General features: G+C 66.3%; 1 protein-coding gene across 3 annotated transcripts; it reads left to right on the top strand.

Moving 5' to 3' along the window:
- Window positions 1-6,069: 6,069 nt before the first annotated feature.
- Window positions 6,070-15,621, top strand: TBX1 (T-box transcription factor 1). Of its 3 annotated transcripts, XM_059713464.1 has the most exons (9): window positions 6,070-6,156; window positions 8,348-8,467; window positions 9,095-9,509; window positions 10,799-10,900; window positions 12,110-12,281; window positions 12,728-12,860; window positions 13,204-13,271; window positions 13,350-13,450; window positions 13,538-15,621. In XM_059713464.1, the coding sequence occupies exons 2-9, from the start codon at window positions 8,434-8,436 to the stop codon at window positions 14,229-14,231; spliced, it is 1,719 nt and encodes a 572-aa protein (XP_059569447.1). In that variant the 5' UTR covers window positions 6,070-6,156; window positions 8,348-8,433; the 3' UTR covers window positions 14,232-15,621. The 3 variants fall into 3 exon arrangements, with proteins under 3 accessions (XP_059569447.1, XP_059569446.1, XP_059569448.1); XM_059713463.1 differs by lacking the exon at window positions 6,070-6,156 and having other exon boundaries at window positions 8,260-8,467; XM_059713465.1 differs by lacking the exon at window positions 6,070-6,156 and having other exon boundaries at window positions 8,260-8,467; window positions 12,705-12,860; window positions 13,538-14,059.
- Window positions 15,622-15,911: the final 290 nt, after the last annotated feature.

The raw sequence follows: 15,911 nt of genomic DNA, 5'->3' as shown, positions 1-15,911 counted from the left end.
TCGTGTGACTCGTGTGTGAATCGTGTGTCTGGGCAGGTACGAGGGCAACGCGGTAATCCTAGAATCACCCAGAATAAATTGTACCTCGTTCATAAGGAGTGCAATCGTTACAGCCGAGAACAATGACGACAATGAATCGTGATTGGTGTCGTTATTGAAATAGCAGCAACTATTGTCATTGTCGCTGCTGTCTTAATATTATTGGTAGCATTATTGTTAGTATTATTTTTTATCGCTGTTGCTGTTTTTATTATTTTGGAAAAAAAACAACCCTGCTCAACTCCAATTCACTCTCCCATTCAGCAGCTGCTCTCTGCCCGTGTGACACGGGAGACTGGGCAAGAGGGACCCATGCTCTAATCCATGTACATGATCCATGGCAGCTCTTATGTGCTTATTAGTAACAATGACATTATTGTTAGTAGTCGTTGTAGTCGCAGCTTTATTTGTATTATTGCGATTATCGTCGTGGTCTTCGTCATTAGAAGTAGTAGTGTTATCATCTTTAGTTCGATTATCATCGTCTTTAGTTTAATTATCATTATCATAGTCGTTTTTAGTAGCAGTATCATTATTATCATCTTAATCTTTATTATCATCAGTAGTGATATGGTTATTATTCTTATTGTTGTTGTTATTGGTATTATTATAATCATTGTCGTCCTCGTCATCATTGTTAGTAGTGGTATTATCATTATTGTCATCATCATCATCGTCGTCATTATTATCATCAGTAGTAGCAATACTGCTATTGTCATTATTATCGTCAGTAGTAGCAATACTGCTATTATTATTTTTATTGTCATCACCGTCGTCGTCGTCATTAGTAGCATGTTATCGTTATCGTTGTCGCCACCACCCACGGCAGTACTGTTGTCCTTGTTGTCGTTGTTGTAATTATTCTGATGATCCCCCTCCTGCTCCTGCTGCTGCCCCAACTCTTACCCCTGCTCCTGCTGCTGCTCCGACCCTCGCTGTGGCTGTTCTGTTCCCACTGTTGTTTCCCCGGCAGGAACGTTTCAGCCCGGCACCGACGCGGGGTAATCGGTCCCCGGTGCCTCCAGCAACCCCCGCTTGCCGCGCAGCCCGTGGCCCGTCCCGGCTGGCTGCAGCCCGCCCCCGTGGCGGCTCGGGGCCCCGATGCCTCGCTCCCATCCCGCCTGCGCGTGAGATGCCGGCCGGCTCTGGCGGCGCCCGGGCCGCGGCGGGATCGAGTCCGTGCCCCGCGAGCCCCGGCGCGGAACCCGGACCCGCCGCCGTGTCAGCCCCGCCGGGCGCGCCGGCTTCCCCGGACCCGCGCTCGGGAAGCCGGCGGGGCCGGCCGGGCTTGGGCGCTGGAGCTGCTTTGCACCGGGCTGCGCTGCGGGCGCGGCGGCTCCGGGCTCCGTCCCCTTCTCCACGGGTTGCAGGGGAGGAGAAGCCCGGCCGGGGCCCGTGCCCTGCCCCGTGCCCATCCCTCTGCTGCCCGCCCCGCTCCGCCGCCGGCATCGGGAGCGCTCCCACCTGCCCTCGCCCCGCCGCGGACAGGCAGCGGGAGGGCGGGAGAAGCCGGGGCGGAGGCCAAGTCGCGTGGGAGCCGAGGGGAGCGGGCCCCCGGGGGCGCCGCTTTACAAGGAAGCCTGAAGGCGGCCGAGACCCCGGACCGGGACCTCGAGCCTTTATTGTCCCGTGCCCGAGCTTGGGGCTCGGGGTGGCGCGCCCCGGCAGCCCCGCTGGAGGAAGCGGCCTGGCTCCGAGCTGCCCGTGCGCAGCCCGGCTCCGGGGAGGACTCGGTCCCGAGCCCGGCGGAGGCGGCCGGCAACTAACGCGGGGCTCCGGGACCGCGGCGAGCCGGGGCAGCTGTCACAGCATGTGCCCGGGTACATGTACGTGTGTACACACGGGCGTGCACATCTGCAACACAGCTAGATAGTCCGCGTGCGTGAGTGCGTGTGAACCGCCCAGGGAGGAACCACCCAAGTACAATGAATGATACACAGAGAAATGACCTTGGGTGCGCGCACGCATACAAAACCGTTGTGTTATGTGTGTATTTATACGTGCGTTTATACAGTATATCTATACATATGCACACTACATACGTCATATATCCATGTACATTATGTATATCTATTATACGCATACATACACACACACACATACACACACACACACACACACACACGCATAATATACTATATGTATGGGGACTTCTATTCCAGCCAGGAGAACACAAACCACAGCACACACTCCCTATGGCTGAAGAAGGGTGTTCGTGCCCGCAAGTTTACAAAAGAACAATTTTCCCAATTATTTAGTTGGTCTAATAAAAGATATCACATTTACCCAAATAACCTTATCATATGCTTATATATCTATATCTATCTATCTCTCTATATATTCATACACACACACACACACACACACACACACATACATATATATATAAATGTATATTCATATACATATACACACATATATGCTTCCTCAGCCTGACGAAGGGTCTTTAAACCCGAAAGCTTGCTAAGAATTTTTTTTCCAACTATTTAAGTTGGTCTAAAAAAAAAGATACCAGATTCACCCAAAGAAACTTGTCTGCCTATACACACCTATACACACACATAAATAGCATATATAATTGTATATATAATAGTAGATATCGCGCGTGTGATTGTCAGTGGTTCTTAGCCTTTTTCAGACTCGAGGCGCGGCTCGGGAAGTGCCAGCTCGCAGCAATCCCTCGTTGTTTAACGACAGAAAAATATTAGAGATGTTTTTGTTGCAGACAACTCCGCAAGCCCAGAGCAGGGCAGAAGGGTTTTGACGCTGCGGATTCAAGATTTGAAATGTCTCCTGGGTTTATCTTGTGAAGCCCGGGGTAGATGTTTGCTCACTTAATAGCCTTAATGTTGTGACACCCGGCGGCATCCTTCAAATGACCTCGCGGCAGCCCAAGGGGACAGAATATCTTGCAGGTCCGAAGCTGAGAATCACTGGCGCATATTCTTACGTTACATGGGCATTACAGTACAGAATATCGATGTCTATCAGTATAATATAGTGTATCCATGTAATACAGTATCAATATAATATAGTATATCAATATACCAATATAAACGAATGTATAATGTAATGTCATGTAATTTATTTTTGGAATTATAAATATATAATATAAAGTATTAATATATAGTATAGAATAATACAGTTTCAAGATAATATAGCATATCAATATAAACGAATATAAACTATAATATAACATAATTATATAGTTATGTAAGCATTAAAATATAATATAATTATGTTATATTATAGTTTATATTCGTTTATATTGATATGCTATATTATCTTGAAACTATTATTCTATACTATATATATTGATATACTACATTATACACTATTATAAGATAATTTAATAGTATAGTATAATAATACAATAGAATACAATATGAGTATGGTGTGTGGGGGTATGGAAATATATGTGTGCGTCTGTGTGTGTGTACGGCAAATATCTAAGTATGTGTGTGTGAGTATATAATATATATGTGTGTGTCTGTGTATATATATATATCTGTGTGTATATATTTATAAACATGTGTGTATATATATGTGTATCTATATATGTATATAGGTATAGATATGTACTTAGATACACATACAGATATTTGCCGTACACACACACACAGATGCACACATATATATGTGTGTGTGTGTGTATGCATATATGTATGTACGCGTTAGATGAATCCAAAACTAGGTACACACGTCTCCGTATATCCGGTAGTGGCACGCAGGGGCAGACGCTTGCACAGCCCTGTATATGCCGCGTGCCCTTCAGGAGCGGACTCCCGCGCGGCTGCTGCCTCGGGCGCGGTCCCACGCATGATTACACAACCCCGCGCCCGTTTGGCCCTGGCACGCGCCGGATCCGTGCGTGTGCGTTTCCACCGTGGCTCGGGCTCCGGCTGCTCGCGCTCCCGCTCCGCCCGCCCGGGCACAGGCCCGCGCCTCCCCCAGCGCCCGCGGCCTCACTCCGCGCCAGACCGCGCTGCGCTGCTTGATCAGGGATCGCTGGGGATTCAGCCCGCACCCGTGTGGGGCGCCGGCCAGGCCAAGAGGCGCGGGCAGGAGCAGGCCGGGATCGGGGCCCGAAACGCTGCGGGCTGTGCTCTCCCGCCGCAGGGGTGCGAGGAAGCCCCCCCAGCCCCCCGCCTCCCGCGCTGCCCCTATCAGCCAGCAGCGCACGCTGCCTGTCGCGGGAGCACACGCGGGGCCGGCCCGGAGCCGCCCTCCCCTCGGCTTCAGACCCACGCGGAGCTTTCCCTTCCCTCCCCCGGCGTCGCCCGGGTGCCCGGTCACTCTCCGCTAGCGGAGGAGGGGGGTCCCATTAGGACACTGGGCTCCAGCCCCCGCCTGCCCCGAGCGCCAGGCGCGTGTCTCGGAGGCGTGAGCGCCGCGGGGTTGCTCTCCCGAAGCCCGAGGCCCGGTGCATGGTCCTGGAGGGCAGACACGCTGGGGCCGCAGCGTCCGGCCGAGGGGACACGCACGTGCTGCCCGGCCGCACTGGGCCGCGCACCTGCGTGGCCGCCGCCCAGGTCCCGTGGGCCCCGCGGCTGGGGGAGGCCGCTCGGTGCCAGCCGGGGCGGGCAGGGGTCGATGCGGGGGGACGGGCCCCGCAGCTAGCGGCTGCGGCCGGGGCCGGGCGCCCACGAGCAGCCGCCGCGAGGATCCCGGCCCGTGTAAGGAGAAGGCCAGAGTGGCCCGGGCTGCGAGACCTGGGTCTGCCCGGGCAGGGACAGCTAGGCCAGGGAAGGCTCCGGGATCGGCTCCCCGCACGGGAGAGTGTGGTGCAAGCTACTCCCCGCACGGCGCCCGTGGGTAACGGAGTAGCCCACGTGCGCCCGCGGCGGCGGCCCCGCGGCCACACAAGCCACCTGGTCTATTTGCAACGACTTTGTGGCAGCGAACGGCGCGGGGCGGCGGCGGGCAGCGCCGTCTGCGTGCGGCCAGACTGGGGCTTCCAGCGCAGCAGCTGGGCCCGGCAGACACGCACCCGGCGGGGCAGCGACAAGCCGGGTCTTTGCCTCTGCTGCCTCCCCCTGGGCCTTCCCGCAGGCCTGTGGGGCGCATCGGATCGGGGCCATCCTGGGGCGGGCCGGCTGCACGCCTCGTTGTGGGCGCAGCAAGAGGCCGCGGGCGCTGCGGCGGCACTCGGGGCTGGGGACGCGGCCGCGGCCGGGGCACCCCGAGGCCCAGGGCTGCAGTCACCCCCATGGGAGCAGCCGCAGAGCGGGCAGAGGCCTGCGGCTGGCCCAGTCTCCGCTGCGGGGCCACAAATGCAGCCGGCGCAAAGGGGCGGCCTGGGCCAGGCTCCCCGCAGCGCCCGTGTCCTCCTGTCTTGCAAGCGGGAGCGGGACGTGCAGCGCTCCGGGGATGCTGTGATCGCCCCTGCTCCGGCCGGCCCCGAGCCGCGGCCCCGCTCCCTTGAGCGGTGAGTCCCCAGCGAGGGGAGAGAGGGGGTGCGGACCCCCCCTCCCCCCCGCAAGGCGCTGTGCGGACACCTGGGCGCGGCCAGAGGCGGGAGGCACCGGCGCTGCCGGGCGGGGGTCCCGGGGCCGCACCCCGCCTGCCCGGGCAAGGCCCTGCCATTGGGCGCCGCTGCCTGACTCCTCCCGCTGCGGGAGCCCGAGGCAGGAGCCCCCGCCCCGGCGCCCGCAGCCCCGGCCGCATGCCCCGAAATGGGAAAGCGCCGCGTGCTCCCCGCGCTCCAGGCGGCCTCGCCCCGCTGCGCCCCGTGTGCCCCCCCGGGCCCGGCGCGGACGAGCGGGCGGGCGGCCAGAGCCGTGCCCCGAGGGGGCGCCCCGCGGCCTGCACGTCGGGCGGGGAGGGGGGCGGTGGCGGCCGCCCGGGGCCAGGGGGGAAGGGCTGCGGGGTCCCCGCCCCACGCTGAGCCCCCAGGTGCGGACAGGGCGGGGCGGGGGCTGGGCAGGCCGGGCCCCGCTGTCCCGCACGCAGTGCCCGGGGGGGGGGCCGCAGCCGGGACTGCCCGGGAGGAGCCGGTGCGGGGCGGCGGGGGGCGGCGGAGCCCCGGGCCCGTGCGCCGAGCCGGGGACCGGCAATAAAAGGGCCCGGGCCGGGCGCCGCGATCAGTGCGAGGCGGCGGCGGCGGCGGGAGCGGCAGTGAGTACCGCGCCGGCGGGAGCTGCGCGGGGGTGGAGGGTGTTAACCCCTTGTGCGCTGGGCACGGCAGGGCATGGGGGGCCCGGCCTGGGAGGCACTGAATGACGGCTGCCCCCCCCCCGGGCTGGGTCTCTGTCCGTCTGCGGAGGAGAAGCTGCGCAGGGGCTCAGTCCCATTCGTCAGCGCATCCCGCGCCCCCGGCCTGGCTCCTCTCCGCATCTCGGCAGGGGCAGCTTCGGGCCCGGATGCGGGGAGGTGGGGGCGGCCCGGGGAAGCAGCCGGGGGTCAGGGGCACGCTGCTCGCGACTGCGGCTGCGATGGCCCGTGCGGGACTCGAACCCGACGGCATCGGGCAGCTCCAGGCGGGGTGCGAGGGGCTCCGAGTGCGGGGCCAGGCCCAGGAGCGGCACATCCCCCGGTACAGCTCCGCGGGACCCTCGGCTGCAGCCACTTCCCCTTCGCCTGGGCCGGTCTGGGCGGGAGCGGACCCGGGGCCCAGGCGGATCTGCCCCCGGGTACCGGGGCGGGGAAATCCCCGCGGAGCGGAGGAGCAGCCCCCAGCCGTGTTAAGGGCGGCCGATGTTCGCGGGCCAGCGGAGGGTCCTGCCCTCGGTGCGGGGTCAAGGGCAGAGACGCAGATCCCGGCCCAGCGGCACCGGTCGTCCTCGCGGGGCTGTGAGGCTGCCGCTCCGCTCCTTGCACCGCTGGGACGTGCGGGGCCCGGGGCCGCCTGGAACCAACGCTGCTCCATGCCGGGACTAGCGTGTGCCCGCCCCGGGCCCGATCCCCGCAGCCGGTCGTGGGGATCGGCGTCGTGCCGGGCGCTCGGGGAGCCTGGCCGAGAGCAGACCGCCCGGCTGACTCGCGCCAGGGCTCCGGGGCCCACGTGCGGGTCCGACCCGCGCTCCGGGGGTACCGCAGCGAGAGCTGGGCCCGGGGCGCGGGCTGCCCCTCTGTCCTTCCGGCTCGGTCCGGGGGCAGCGGCCGGAGCAGCCCGTGCTAGCGCGGGGCACGGCCCGCCGAGCTGCCTCACCCCAGGCCGCGCGTCTCTTCTTGGCCCGCGCTGGGGCCTGCGGCCGGGGCAGGCGGAGGAAGGGGCGTCCTGCGCTCTGAGGGTCCTGGCACCTCTTGATCCCCCCGGGGCGCGTTGCCTTCTCCGCTGCCACCCAGCGCCCCCCCCCCCCCCCCAACCCCGCAAGCCCGGAGCAGCGGGCGCGGAGCGAGCGGCGGGTCTCAGGCGTGGATCGCAGGGGCACTGCTCCCCGTCACCTCCATCCCAGCCCCTTCCCTGCCCCGTCGAGCGGAGCGGGCGCCGCCTGCCTCGGACCCGGGGCGGAGAAGCTGCCCCCGGCGGCCCTGCTGCGCGCCCCTGTCCCGGCGGTGCCCCGAGGGGACAAGGGACAAGGGCCGGGGCGTCGCGTCCCCGCGCCGGGCTCCTGGCCAGCCCCGCGCCCAGCGAGACCGACAGCTGCGAGGCCTTCAGGGCTCCCCCCCCGCAAGGGGAGGCCTGGGCTGCGAGGACGCGGCTGCCCGGCTGGAGCGGGCTCGGAGAAGCCCCACTCGGGGCTGTCCCGGGCTAGACTCGGGCCCCGGGTACCGTAATTGCGGCTCGAGCTGCGCGTGTACAAACGGGTCCCGGCCTGTTTCCAATGGAGCGGGCGCCGGGACAAGCGGCCCCTGCTCGTGGCAGCCAGAAGGCCCCAGCCTGCCCCCCCCCGCCCCCCCCGGCTGTCCCGGACATCCGCAGCGTGACGCGCCCCCCTTCTCCCCCGGCCTTGGCATTGTGATTGACAAGGGGCTATTTAAATCCCCCCCCCCCCCCCCCAGCGGTGCCCGGGAGGCGGGAGCTGCTGCAGCCCGGGCCGGGCTCTGGCAGTAGCTGCGCTGCCTCGGCCGCCGCCGCCGCTCGCGCTCAGCCGGCTCCCCCGGGGCTGAGCGGGGCCGGGCGCCTTTAAGGGAGCCGCTTCCCTGCGCGCCGCGGGGAGCCGCGTGGGACCAGCCCCCGCCTGCAGCCTTCCCCCGGCTCCTTCCTCCAGCCCAGCGGCGCTGCCCGCGCCCCGCCCCGGCCCGGCCCGGCTGCTGCGGGAGCGGGGAGCCCGGCACGGCCCGGCCCGGCCGCGCTCCCCTATGGACGAGAGCAGCCCGCTGTCCCCCAAGGCCAACGCGTTCAGTATCGCCGCTCTCATTGCAGCCGCCGCGCACGCGGGGAGCGAGGCGCTGGAGGAGCCGGGCGCCGGCCCCGCCAAGCCGCTCAGCCCCGGCGCCGCGCCGCGGAGGATGCATTTCAGCACCGTCACCAGGGACATGGAAGGTGAGTGCGGCCCGCGGCGCGGGGGGACCCGGCCCCGCCGGGAGGTGGCCCCGCTGCAGCCGAGAGCGGGAGCGGGACGGGCGGCGGGGAAGGGAGCAGCCCCGGCCGGGGAAGCCCGGCTGCGGAGGGCAGAGGCCTGCGCGGGCGGGGCGGGGCGGGGCGGCTCGCGGCTGGGGGAGACGGGGCTGGTAGGTCTGTGCGAAGGGCAGAGGGGCCTGGCCCAGTCCCCCCCCGGGCAGGCAGCCCCGGCCCCGGCCCTCGGGCTCCACGTGGCCGCTTGCAGCGCCCCGCAGCCGCCGGTGCGGGGCCGGGCCCCCCCGGTGCGGGCGGGGCGGGGGTGGGAGCGAGGGGCCGTGGGCGCTGCCTCCCCCCGCCCCGCCGGGAGCGCAGCCCGGTGCCGCGAGGCGCCGCGCGTCAGTCGAGCCCCGCGGGCCGCAGCCGCGGGCAAGGGAAGGCGCTGCCTGCCGCTCCCTGCCCCAACGCAGCAGAACCGGTCTGGCGGCGCGGGCGGCTGCGGGGCCGGGGCAGCGCCGGCGGCGGGAGGGGGCCGCGGGCCCGCCTCGGGAATGCTCTCGGCCGCCTCCAGCCCCTGGCTCACGCAGCTCTCGCACTTGTGCGATGTTGCAGCGTTCACGGCCAACAGCCTGAGCAGCCTGAGCGCGGCCGGCGGCTACCACCTCTCGCCCTCCCCGGGTGACCCGTACGGGCAGCATGAGCCGCCGCACTACGAGCCCTGCTCGGCGCAGCACCCGCACCCGCTCCCGCACCCGCACCAGCACGCCTACTCCTTCGGGCCCGGGCCCGGCCCGGCCGCCTCCAACCCGCCGCCTCCCGGGCCCGGGCCCGGCCCCGGCCCCGGCCCCGACCCGCCCGAGAGCGGCCCCGGCGGCGCGGCCTCGTCCGGCTGCTCGTCGGCCGCGGGCAAGGCGCCCGTCAAGAAGAACCCCAAGGTGGCCAACGTGAGCGTGCAGCTGGAGATGAAGGCGCTGTGGGACGAGTTCAACCAGCTGGGCACCGAGATGATCGTCACCAAGGCCGGCAGGTCAGTGCCCGCGGGCGGCTCGAACGAGCGGCTCCTTTCCTTGCTGCCTCGACCCGAAACTAGTGCAGCGGCTGCTGCCCAGGGGAAGCGGCCCGGGCCCGAGGTCACGGTTTCGGGGGCGCACGCAGGCCGCCCGGGGCCGGGGAGCTGTGGCAGGCAGCCGGGCGGGCGCGGTGCCCGGGCGCCTCCAGGCCGGATCCGTCTCCGCCGCCTTTCCCCGGGGAAGGGGGAAGCGGCCTGGCCGGGCTCGGCTCGCTCGGGGCGGGAAGGCGGCTGTCTGGCCCGGGCTGCCTGCGGCGCTGAAATGGCGTGAAGGGCCCGGGGGAGGCGGGGAGCGGCAGGGGCCTGTTCCCGACCGCCTTTCCCGGCTCGGCTTCCCCCCTCCTGCCCCTTCTCGTTTCTCTTTGGAGCGGGGTTGTGCGGGGCGGCCTCGCTCGTTAGAGCTTCGTTAAGGGAAGCAAACGCAGCGGGGAGAGGCCGAGAGAGAGGCCGGGAGCTCGGGCGTGCGGCGGGCAGAGCCATCGGCCGATCAGTCGGTCCCTCTGGATCGCTCGGTCTCCTGCACGAGCGGGGCAATATCAACCCTCTCCCTTGGTGAGGTCGCTCCAGCCCCGTCTGCTCCCCGCGTCTCCTGCCTCCCCGCCAGGCCTGGCCGGGCCGGGCCCAAGCCGGGGGCAAGAAGCGAAGCGTTGAGCGCGGGGCTTCATCTGCGGCCCGCTCGGAAAATGCCGCCTCTCGGCTTCCCCCCGGGCTGGATTAGGGAAAACCTCGGGGCGGTTGCCGCGCGGGAGGGCTCGGAGCCCCCGGGGTCTCCCCTCTAACACGGCCGCCGGGGCCCTGCCGCAGTCGCTGCCCCAGCTCGGCCTGCGCTCGGGCCGGGACGCAAGAGGCAGCGATCGCAGGGCAGAGCAAGATGCCCGGAGCCCCGGCTGCTTTGTTTGGTTGTTGGGGAATTTTTCCCGGGGGCTTTGGTCGTTTCGTTTGCTTCGCGCCCCGGGCTCTCGCCGGCCCCGCGAAGCGATAGAAACGGCGAGCTGAGGCGGGTCGTCCTGAAGCAACGCCCGGCTCCCCGTGCCGTGCAGTGCCCTGCCCTGCCCTGCCCGCCGCCCCGGCTTCTGGCCCTTTCACTCGCTGCGGTTGAGTCGCAGCCACACGGAACAGGGCAGGAGCCGGGGATCTCCGCTCCGGGCGACCTCCAGGGGCAAACTTTGGCTCTGGAGACCCGAGCGGGGTTGCCCGGGGGAGCGCACGCAGGCGGCCGCCGGGACTCACGGCTCCTTCTCCCCCAGGCGCATGTTCCCCACCTTCCAAGTGAAGATCTTCGGCATGGACCCCATGGCCGACTACATGCTGCTCATGGACTTCGTGCCCGTGGATGACAAGCGCTACCGGTGAGCTGCAGGGCTGGCACCGCGGGCAGAGAGGGGAGCACAGCCCGCAGGGACCCTGACCGGGGAGCGCGGGGAGGCGAGCTGCGGCGTGTGGCAACGGGCGCGGGGGGCGTCCTCCCTTTCAGGAGCAAATCGGGGCCGCTCTAGGTTTGCAGCAAACGGGCACAGGGCGGTGGAGCGGCCGGGAGCCCGGGGAGCCGCTCCCCGCAAGGCCACGGGGCCTTCTCCGAGCCTGGCTGGGCCGCCCGCGGGTGCGGGGCGCGGCGGGGCCCGCCGAGGGACGGGGAAACCTGTCCCGGTGCCGGCAACGAAAGGTCAGGGGAGGATCGGTCCCGGGCAGCCCCGCTCCTGGCCCCGGCCCGGGGCCGCGGGCCCGAACGAAGCGAGGCGAAGCCGCCGGCCCGCGGGTCCCGTCTGCCCGGGGCAAGCGCCAGGCCCCTCGTGCTGCCGGCGGGACCGGGCGCCGCGTGTCCGTTCGCTGCAAACGCGGCGCGGCCCGGACCGGCGATGGAAGCGCTGCCCGCCGTCGCGGCCCGGGCGCGGAGGGGCGATCGCTGTCTCGGATCCGTGTTGAGACGCCCCCGCGGCGCGGCTGTTTTGGGGCTTGGCAAGGGAGAGGGGCGCTGCCCGGCCCAGCCAGCGCCCGCGGGCCCAGCGCTGTGCGCCTCCCTGCGCCTGCGGGGCTGGGACGCGGAGGCGCCGGGAAGGTCGGGCCGCCCGTGTCCGCGGCCGAGCCGTGCCTCCCCGTTGTCGGCCGGGCTCTCTAGCCCGAGCAGGTCGCTGGCAAGAGCCTTGGCTCACAGGCCGGGAGCCTCGTACCCCCCGGCCGAGCCAGCGGACCCGGGGCCCTGGCACTAGAGAGCCGGGCTGTCTGCTCTCGGCCTGGCGCTTGTTCCTCTGCTCCCGGCTGCTGCTCAGCCAAGCCGGCTGCGGGCTAGAGCCCTCCCAAACCCCGGCCGCGGGTTTAATTCGGGTTAAATGGAAGCCTAAACCCGGCCCGGGATCCCGCCACAACGCATCCCTGGCCCAGCTAGGAGCTGCCCGGGTCGGGGGGAACGGGCTTTCTCCAGCCTGGCTGCAGTGAGCCCGCCGCTGCCCCGCGGCACTTGGTGGGGAAGGGCCCGGCAGGAGGGTCGCGGCCGTGGCCCAGGTGTCGCCGCTGCTCCGTGGGAAGCCGCGGCCCGCGCCTGACGCGCTGCCGTCCCGTAGATACGCCTTCCACAGCTCCTCGTGGCTGGTGGCGGGCAAGGCGGACCCCGCCACGCCGGGCAGGGTGCACTACCACCCCGACTCCCCCGCCAAGGGCGCCCAGTGGATGAAGCAGATCGTCTCCTTCGACAAGCTCAAGCTGACCAACAACCTGCTGGACGACAACGGGCACGTAAGTGCGGCGGGGGGGAGCGGGCGGGGCAGGCGCCGGCAGAGGGACGGGGGCAGCCGGCTGCCTCCGAACCACACTGCCCCTGATCGGACCCGCGCCCGGGCCGCGGCCCCTGCAGGTGCTCGGGGGCTGCGCTGGGGCCGGATCGGGGGTCCGGGCAGGAAGCGCAGGGCCGGGCCAAAGGCTCCTGCAGCCCCGGGTGGGTCCCGGCAGGGCTTCCCGGTGCCACAGGGCAGGGCTGGGCATGAGCTGCGCGGGGCGGCTTTCAAGGGCTCCCCCGTGCCCTGATGCAGGCAGCCGGCCGTCAGACACGGGTGGGGTATCCGCCCAGCCCGGGAGTCCCGGGCGCCCAGCCCCGCGCGGCGGAGCAGAGCGGAGCGGAGCCCGGCTGAGTGCTGATTCCTTGCTCCTTTTATCATTCAGATCATTTTGAACTCCATGCACAGATACCAGCCCCGCTTCCACGTGGTCTACGTGGACCCGCGCAAGGACAGCGAGAAGTACGCGGAGGAGAACTTCAAGACCTTCGTCTTCGAGGAGACGCGCTTCACGGCCGTCACCGCCTACCAGAACCACCGCGTGAGTCCCGCGCGGCCCCGCGCACGGGCCGGGCTGGCTGGGACCCCGGGGCGCCCCCGCTCGAGTCACTCCCGCCCCGGCCGGCTGCTGCCCCTCCCCCCGGGAAACAGCGCCCGAGCCCCGGAGCTGCGCCTTTAAGGGCCTCGCCTGGCACCGCCTGACGGCTCGGCACAGCTGCGCCCGCTCCGCCCTGACCTCCGCGGCCGGGGCTGCCCCGCGGGGCTGGTTCGCAGGCTCCGGCAGCCGCTTCCGGGCGGGGAACGGCCCGGCTCCTCCCCGCGGCCGAGGCGGGCATCCCGGGGCGCCCCGACGTGCCCCTCACGCCCCCCGCTCCTCCCCGCAGATCACGCAGCTCAAGATCGCCAGCAACCCCTTCGCCAAGGGCTTCCGCGATTGCGACCCCGAGGACTGGTAAGTGCGGCGGGCCGGGAGCGGGGCAGCCCCCCACCCCCTGCCCGCCCCGCGCCCACCCTTGCCCTCCCCTTCCAGGCCCAGGAACCACCGGCCGGGCGCCCTGCCGCTCATGAGCGCCTTCGCCCGCTCCAGGAACCCGGTGTCGTCCCCCGCGCACCACAACGGCACCGAGAAAGGTGAGCGCAGGGGCGGGCTGGCGGGCAGGGGCCGGGGCCGGGGCCGGGCCGGGAGGGACAGGCGCTAACGCAGCCCCGTGCCCGCAGACGCCGCCGCCGAGAGCCGCCGGGAGTACGAGCGGGACGCGGGCGGCGGGACGCCCCTGCACGCCGACGCGGCGCACCAGCAGCTGCTGTCCCGCGTGCTGAGCCCGGCGCTGCCCGTGCCCGGCGCCGGCGGGCTGGTGCCGCTGGGCAGCGCGGCGGGCGGCCGGCCCAGCCCCCCGCACCACGAACTGCGGCTGGAGCCGGCCGCCTCGGAGCCGCTGCATCACCCGCCCTACAAGTACCCGACGGCCGCCGCCTACGACCACTACCTGGGCGCCAAGAGCCGCGCCGCACCCTACCCGCTGCCCGGCCTGCGCGGCCACGGCTACCACCACCACCACCACCACCACCACGTGGGCCCGGCCGCCGCCAACGTGTACGCGCCCGCCGCGCCCGCCAACTACGACTACGGCCCGCGGTAACCGCGCACGTGGCCGCCGGCGGGAACCCCCGCCTGGAACCCTCTGACGTCACGCGGGGTCCGCCTCCCTCTCTCCCCGCCCCCCCCAAGGAACGAGCTGATAGGCCGGCTCGGCTCGACAGACAGGCGCGACGCCCAATCGCGAGGCCGGGGGGGGCCCTCGAACGCGGCCGGCGGTGCTTCACCGCAGCGACTAGACACGCGGGAGTGACGTGCGCCGGCTCCACGTGGGGCAGACGCGCCGTGATTGGCCGCTGCACTTTGATTTTATGAATGAAGCCATATGATGTGAGAGTGTGTGTGTGTCCAGGCCGCCTCCCGCGGGCCGCCCTGAGGAGCCGCCTCTGCCCCGCGGCCCGGGGGGTCCGTGGTCACGGTCGCAGGCAGCGCCCTCGCAGCTCCCACTCCCCTGCTCCTTCCCCTGCCCGCAGCGGCTGGCATCCCGGCCGGCCTCGCCCAGGGCCAGGGCGGCACTAGTCGCCGGACACTGCTGCAGCTCCTGGAAAGCCAAAGCTGCGGCCACCTCGTCCCAGACAGGCTTGGGGTGAGCCCCTGGCGCCTTGGTTCTGGCTCTGCCGGGGCCCCGCGCCCCCCACTCCGTGCCTCTGGGGCTGGCCCTTCGTAGCAGGCAGCGCCCAGGGTGCAGTTGCCTGCCTGCTGCACCTCTCCTGGTGCCTCCAGTCTGTACCTTTTAGGGTTTTCCCCTCTGGTTTTTCCCTTCCAGGGGAAAAGATGACCCGTTCCTCACAGTGCCTCCACCTACCTTGCCAGTATCCAGGCCATGGTCTTTGCTTGGTGCTCTCCCGAAGGTCCTGTATTCTAGAGAAGGCTTTTATAGTGAATTGGTGACAGGGTTATCTGATGATACTTCTTCCCCCGCTGTGCACCGTTGTATGAAAAACAACCCACCTCTTGTCATACAAGCCCTCTGACAGCCACGGCTACGCACCTCCATTGCAGACTCAACAATATTGCATTAAAAACCCCCAAACAACCCATATTCCTGACTGTTCAGGTGGCAAGTGTTACTATCGCCAGGACCCTTAAGCCAGCCTTTGACAATCAGCTGTCTGCCTCCAAAGCTTCTTGGAAGGAGCAAGAAGGGATGCAGACAAAGGTGAATATTTTCTGTCATTGTATTTTCTGTTACGAACAGTTGGATTCACGGTAAAGACTTGTGAAAGAAATGCATATTTTATTTGACATTTGCAGTGAATTGTGAATTTTTTGTTTTTTAGTGTCTGACTGAAACATAATTGCTGTTCTCCAAAAGGTTGATGTAAAATAGCCTTGTGCTTCTTTTTTAGCCAGCGGGAAACTGTTCTCTGACATGTTCTGTTCCCGTGCCGCTGTTAGCTCAGACTTTTCAGTATGAGTTGTTACCTGTACATTGATTAGTGCCAAAGCTTTTGGTCAAATGTTTAATGAAGTTGTTGTTATATTTATTTTTTTTTCTTTCTGTCAGAGACTATACATCCTGTTTCTTTTCTTGATAGTTGCAGTATAGGGGGGTGGGGCAAGACAACCAAAGAGTCATATCTGCAAACAGTGTAGATACTTGTAGATATTTGTAGATATGTGTAGATAATCTTACTAGAGGTAAATTGAAAAGACATTGGACAGTGACATTTATAAATGGTTTTCTCTTTTTTTGTTTTTGAAACGGTGTGTGCGATCAGTTTGTTTGTGCTGAAGCCAAGAAGCAGCCCCTCTGCTTTAGGTGAGGACTTGAAAAGGGTCAAGTACTAGGCTGGGGTCTTTTTAAGTCATTCCATATGAATGAACAGAGCCTTGTCCTTTTTCAGTCCTCATCCTGAAGCCAGTGAGGCCGACCTGAGCTGTAGAGATCCACCCACCTGGAATGATTTGCCAGATCAGGGTCTCCCCATCTTTCCAGTACAACCAGATCTTTTTTGGTCTTTGTTTACACTGTTGCTTTTCTTCCCTAAATGT

Source organism: Alligator mississippiensis, chromosome 10, assembly GCF_030867095.1.
Source record: "Alligator mississippiensis isolate rAllMis1 chromosome 10, rAllMis1, whole genome shotgun sequence".
NCBI classification, from domain to species: domain Eukaryota; kingdom Metazoa; phylum Chordata; order Crocodylia; family Alligatoridae; genus Alligator; species Alligator mississippiensis.
This window is presented reverse-complemented; position numbering and strand designations above follow the sequence as displayed.

What these genes read in the sequence shown, in the direction of transcription:
- TBX1 (XM_059713463.1), top strand. Translation starts at nt 8,284, where the DNA reads ATGGACGAGAGCAGCCCGCTGTCCCCCAAGGCCAACGCGTTCAGTATC. An exon ending in GTGGATGACAAGCGCTACCG is followed by an intron (nt 10,901 to 12,109) that starts GTGAGCTGCAGG and finishes GCCGTCCCGTAG; the next exon opens with ATACGCCTTCCACAGCTCCT. An exon ending in CCGCCTACCAGAACCACCGC is followed by an intron (nt 12,861 to 13,203) that starts GTGAGTCCCGCG and finishes TCCTCCCCGCAG; the next exon opens with ATCACGCAGCTCAAGATCGC.